This window comes from Lipophrys pholis, assembly GCF_963383615.2.
Source record: "Lipophrys pholis genome assembly, chromosome: 10".
Lineage (NCBI taxonomy): Eukaryota > Metazoa > Chordata > Actinopteri > Blenniiformes > Blenniidae > Lipophrys > Lipophrys pholis.
The window spans coordinates 7,525,697-7,531,654 of record NC_137640.1 but is presented as its reverse complement, the minus strand read 5'-3'; the positions used below and the strand labels follow the sequence as shown (position 1 = coordinate 7,531,654).

At 40.9% G+C, this 5,958-nt stretch overlaps 1 protein-coding gene across 1 annotated transcript; it reads right to left on the bottom strand.

Moving 5' to 3' along the window:
* Window positions 1–1,385: 1,385 nt before the first annotated feature.
* Window positions 1,386–4,574, bottom strand: dmrt2b (doublesex and mab-3 related transcription factor 2b; the record flags this gene model as incomplete). Its single annotated transcript, XM_080472794.1, has 3 exons — window positions 1,386–2,229; window positions 3,265–3,373; window positions 4,194–4,574. The coding sequence occupies 3 exons, from the start codon at window positions 4,572–4,574 to the stop codon at window positions 1,394–1,396; spliced, it is 1,326 nt and encodes a 441-aa protein (XP_080328920.1). The 3' UTR covers window positions 1,386–1,393.
* Window positions 4,575–5,958: the final 1,384 nt, after the last annotated feature.

The following is a 5,958-nucleotide window of genomic DNA, read 5'->3' as shown; positions in this document are numbered from 1 at the left end:
TGTACAATAAAACATAATGGAGCACATTCAGTGCTTTCATGCTCCAAAACCTCATCTTCCTTTGGGCCAATCTCCCTTCACTGTCGGCAAAGACATGAGAGGGGGGGTTTGGGGGGGGTTCTGATATGCTGGTAGACACTCGCAAACAAAGACCCAGCTCTATCACCTCTGTGTTGACGCCACAAGGTCCAGAGTTGTCAAAAGTATCTGACCTCCAATCTCTGAGAGATTTCAGAGCAGAACAAAGAATGAGAGGAGAGGAAAAAGTAAAAAAAAAAAAAAAAAAAAAAGAAGAAGAAGAAGGGGAAAAAAAGAGGATATGGATCAAATGCGTGTTCAAACAATCTCGGTTGGCGTCAGGCTCAGCACACAATAAAGAACAATGTCGCCTTGGCAACACTCACTCCCTCCGTTTCACCCTTTTGGTGACTGTTTCCCATCCTCCTCGTGTGAGAGGTGTGATGAAACGATAGGGTATGAAATATTAAACAGTATGCCACGTAATCAGTGAGTTTTAGGGTTACACAAGCGTAATGACCGACTCCAGCCTGACAAAATGGCTCAGATCTGGAGAACAACAATGTTTACTAATGAATAATGAATGCACTTTTCTCACTTGGTAAAAAAAAAAAAGAGTAACAAACAGATGCAGAAATATCCTCAGTTAGACAAGTTTTTTTTTTCTTTTTGCCAGTTCTTTCTGCAGAAACCTTGTGGAAGAAAAATTGTATCTTTTCACTGTCTTCTTGGCCAACCACCTGCTTTCACTTCATGCTGCTTTTACTGTTTGTTTTCTGAAGGAGTTAAGAAATTCTTCTGAACAGCACCTTACTTTGAAACCATAGCACCCTGGAGCTGCACAGAAAATCACCCCAACACATCTAAACTGTGATTTAAACATCTAAGCACAAATAAGAAACGAGTTCAAACAGCAGTTGACTTTTTCTTTGAATTTGTTTTACGGTTGCGCCAAAGATTCCTTCTGCAGGAGAAGATAAAAAATATATGGAAAAGTGTCAATGCAGAGTATATGTATGTGTATGTAATATATATATATATATATCACCTTTTTAGTGTGTGCCATATAAACTATGGGCCATGAAAACAGGTAAATAAATATAGTTGAAGACCATATATTCTTCCGTGTTACATTTTTATTATTAGATTATATAGTAAAATACATTTTCATAAAAAATATTAGATGAAAACATAGTAATTGATTTTTCTGGAAGCTCTTTCGAAATGTTTCACTTATTGCCATTTAAAAGCAAACCTGTTAGAGAAATTGAGCATTTATTTTTTATTTTATTTTATATATATATATGTACAAGCTTGAATTCAATTCTTAGTCAGACATAACAAAGTGCAATATATTCCACTTTCCATTTGCCTGTCAGGCCCTCAGCAGAGCCTCTACAGAGAAAGGTAATGGCCTCACAGCAGGAGTCCTGCCTGAGTTGCCGTGAGGGCTCTTGACAGAGTCTGCATGACGTCCTGCCTGGGCTGCAGGAGAGTCTGTGCTCCAGCCTTTAACTGTCAGAGGTCTGGGATCAAAAGTCCTGCTGGGGGCATGGATGTCTGGTCCAGCCTGATCTGATCCGCACAGAACAAGTGTGACTGCTGGAAAGCTATTTGAGCCCATTATTTCTGTTGGTTTTGAAGACGATTTGCTAAGACCTGCACACGACATGGTGCTGACATCATTTTTGAGTCTTGGAGGGGATGATATAGGATTTAGCTCAGCGTGATTCTTCTTCTCACAATCCTTCCTCCCAGTCTGATCATCCCTACTCTGCTCTGAGCTTCGGCATGACAAAAACTCATTACAGTCACTTCCGGCGGTGGACCTGCTCTTTAGGTGGAATAACTGATAGAAGTGGAAGTCACACTCAAAAAGAGGTTTATATCTGTACATAGGCACGTAGCTGGATGGGCCTGCGGCTGTGGGGTCCTTTCTGTGAGGGCAGCAGTGCAGACCCGGGGAGATAGGCAAAGGTGGGGGGTGAAGCATGGGCACAATGGCGGAGGAGGGAAAAGTGAAGTCATTCTGCAGCTCCCGCTGTCTCAGCTCGCGCTCCAGCATCACATTTTCCAACTCCTTGTCTGCAAAGGCTCTTCTCTTCCTCATGCGAGCGCTGATGGAGGGGCACGACATGTGTGCTTGGTCTCGCTGTGTCTGCTTTGACCAGCAGTTGGTGTCATCATCAGGAGGCACAGTCGGTTTCAACCCTGAACATGAAAACAAAGCCTTGTGCTGCTGTTAACATATTAAATCACATAATCAATTTACAGGTAATGACTTTTGTAAAACCAATTATTTGTCATGTCTCTGCCTGAGCACTTTCTGTTGATTATTTTAATTAGGCACTTGGTTAGCGGTGTTATGGTCTCTTCATTCTGGGAGAGCAAGAAGGTTAAGAGAGAGAAGACAAATTTGCAGGCACATTTTGACTGCCATGCACTGGGTATTATCACACACTCTTTGTTTCATTAATGGCCTGTTGTTGTAAAATAAGGATGTCACATTCATGAGAAGGTATGCTGGAGTACTAGACAACACAAGCATAGCTGTGGCCTCAGTCCAGGGCACTCTCTGTGGGGAATCAGCATCTTCTCCCTGTGTATGGATTTTTTTCATCCAGGTACCCATCTTTAATCCCACAGTCTAAAACACATATGCAGTTAAGTGATGACTCTAAATTGCCTATGACGGACTGGTGATTTGTTCAGTGTTCAACATGTACATGAAGCAAGAATAAGATGGATAAATGACCGGATGGTTATGAGGAAAAACATCCTAAGAATGAACAAAGAAACTACTACAAGAAAGTCCTACTCATGCACATACACAAGAAGCACGATGTATATTAACTCAAACACCGGGCCTTTTAAGATAGCAAACACATTTGTTTCACTTTTGTCCTTTAGGGACAAACTTACTTTTTTGATATTAAGAGGACTCAGATTGTCAATATAATTACTTTCATGTTTGTTTGCATTTTCTTGCCCCTTTTATAAACTCAGATTTTGGTTATGCTTGAAGTTACAATAACTTTGCATGGACATAAGGCAAATTGTTGACTAAGACTTCTAACACACGCACACACACATGCGAAATATCGTTACAGCACAATTACAAACATTACACCAAAAGTTAAGGCTGTCCTTATATCTAATCCACCAGAAAACAGACTCAAGTTTCATTGCAGCATTGAAAGAAAGAAATACCTCCAATGAGAAATAGAAATGTTAATTAGTCTTTACCCTGCAGGATGCTCTCAGCCACAAAACTGGATTCTGCTGCTGCTGCTCTGGTGAAACACTGATACGTTGCTCTCCGCAATGGAGCTGCACACCTGACCCCCCTCTTACCCTGAGAGAAAAACATGTGAACAAGAAGGAGACATTTGGACATAATTATATTACACCATGACTGTTCCCCCAAGGTAATTAAATTGCATGAATACATTATGTAAGACACAAGATGTCTTTGGGATTCTTTGAAGAAATGTATTTTTCCACCGCTCTGGTTTTGTGCTATAACATATGTACTAAATAGGAATACTCTATTTTGTTTCACCCTTGTATTTTGAAGTTAAATGTACTATTAATACTTAAAAATCTTGAATTGGCTATTTTTTATTTTATTTTTTTTACAAATCGAAGAAGCTGTAGACAAATATTGATTTTTAAAGTATTTCAGAAGAAACTTGACACACAAAGCAAAAACAAAATAGCTTTTGTTATTTTTTTATGTGACTTACTATATTTACGCCTACCTGCAAGACAAAAGCTTCTTTGGACTATGAATGGGGACGATCAATGCATCCAACTTTAAGTACTTTAGCTTTGCTATACTAAGTTTCTCTTTACTGTCATAATCCATGATCACAGTTCTTCCCATTTAAACGGTCCAAGCAGATTCTCTAACATGTTGTAGGCTATTTGTGTTTCTCACTTAATCACTGGCCATTTTGGGGGAAAATCATACTTGTGTTAATACAGTTTTCATCCTCCATATTTCATCAAACAAACTATAACCATTATGGTTTTTTTTATTATTGTCTTCCCCTAAATAACTGTGACACATTCTATATTTACGCATTTGTTTTTGTTTTTGTTATTTAATGTGAGTCGGCCACTTGTCACTTGGTTAACTATCTGTTTCCCCAAGTCGCTTCCTCACCACTGACCTGCCCCTGCGCCCTCCTCACCTCCGCTGCCTGCTGCCGCCTGAGCGCGACTTGAGCCGCCATGACGCGCTGCCGCTCCACCACCAGCAGGCAGCAGGCGCATCGACAGTCCCTCCAGCGGCAGAAGCGTTTGTGGCCTTTCAAACACGAGACGACGCCGTGGTTTCGACAGCGGGCGCATTTGGGGCTCCGGGTCATCTTGCGTGGCTTCTGCTGCTGGCCCTCTGCAGACAGGGCCACTTTATTCACCGCTGCGTCCCCGGGGCGGCTCTGCTGACCGGCGCATCCGTCAGGACTCGTCACGTCAAAATCCTCAGATTTTAGTGCGTCAAGTTTTGCTGTGGTGTCCAGCTGCAGGCCTCCTTCCAGCTGAGCGGACATCTATGACTAATGTCAACACGTCCCACGTTTAATCCGCAGTATGTTGTGTTGGTAGAATAAAGCAAAACTACACCCAAAGACTAAGTGACTTTTTAGTTTTTTGTTTTAAATAACTATATGACATGAAGTATTAAAAAAAATATTATTCCAGTATTCAAGTCTGGAGGTGCTTTACGCACGGATGTGAACAAAAAACTGAGCAGTTAACCAAACGGTCGCAGCTTTAATAAATCATCCGAAACCTCAGCGCATCTTCTTTAGTTTGAAAAAAAAAGAAAAAAGAAGAAGACTTAAATCAAAATCCATAAATACGCTACACCGACTCGTGCGGCCACTGATTTTTTTTTAAATTATTATTATTATTTAATTTTTTTTGAGAGGCTGCGCGCACAAGTTGACAGAAAACCAATTCCTCGCGACCAGCCATGTGATGTATCCAGCGTCTACTGCTGCAGCCACATGGCAGAGTTTTCATAGATGGAAAGTTTGCTGCCTACCGCCAGACGTTTGAAATGTTAAGCCTCTCTCAGCTGCTCTCTGACGCTGTTTCCAAGAAGAAGCGGATAGTTAGACCGGGCCACAATGCGGAGCTCCTGGCGCGCGACCCGCATGGGCAAAGACTTTGGGATGCCCGTTTACTGCTACAGCGACTCCCTCTCCCTATAAACCCCCCCTACACCTGCACTGCCCAGCCCACCTTCGAAGACCAGTCTCATCTTTCAAAGGAGATTCTTGGACTTGTCATGGCCGTGCAGGAAACAAATCAGAGTTTGTAAACGAAAACGTGCTGAGAGGGGTCATTTTAGCTGTGTGGTGCTATTTGAATATCCATGGCATGTTGTGCACAATGTTTTCCGTATAATGTAGACTTAAATACTTATCTCTAAATGATTCTATTTGATCAGACACCAGCACAACATATGTTGACATTTTTCTTACAATTCACCAAGATCTCTGGTTGATAAAGAGAAATCCACATTCAGACAGGAATATATTCTTCATGTGACTTTAGTAAAAGAGCATAGAACTGAATCATGTGCATTACAAGTGCATCAGGAGCTGGTTTAAAAATTTGTAAATTAAATTAGCATTTTACAAATTCTACCAAGACTGCAAAAAAATATAAAAAAAATCAATAAAATAATATTAGGGTGAGCTTGAATAGACGTAGCAACGTTGAAATATACAAAATGCTTATGCACCCTTGAGGTTTCATATGTGTGAGCTGCATGTTTGATCAGATATACAATATGGACTAATTAAGGCACGGGCCTCAGGGAGAGTTGAGGGGGAGCGCGAGGCTGGGAAAAAAAAAAGGATTTTCTTATTATCTGGTCGTCATCTTCATGCATATGTATTCCTAATAATGTTAAATAATTCAATA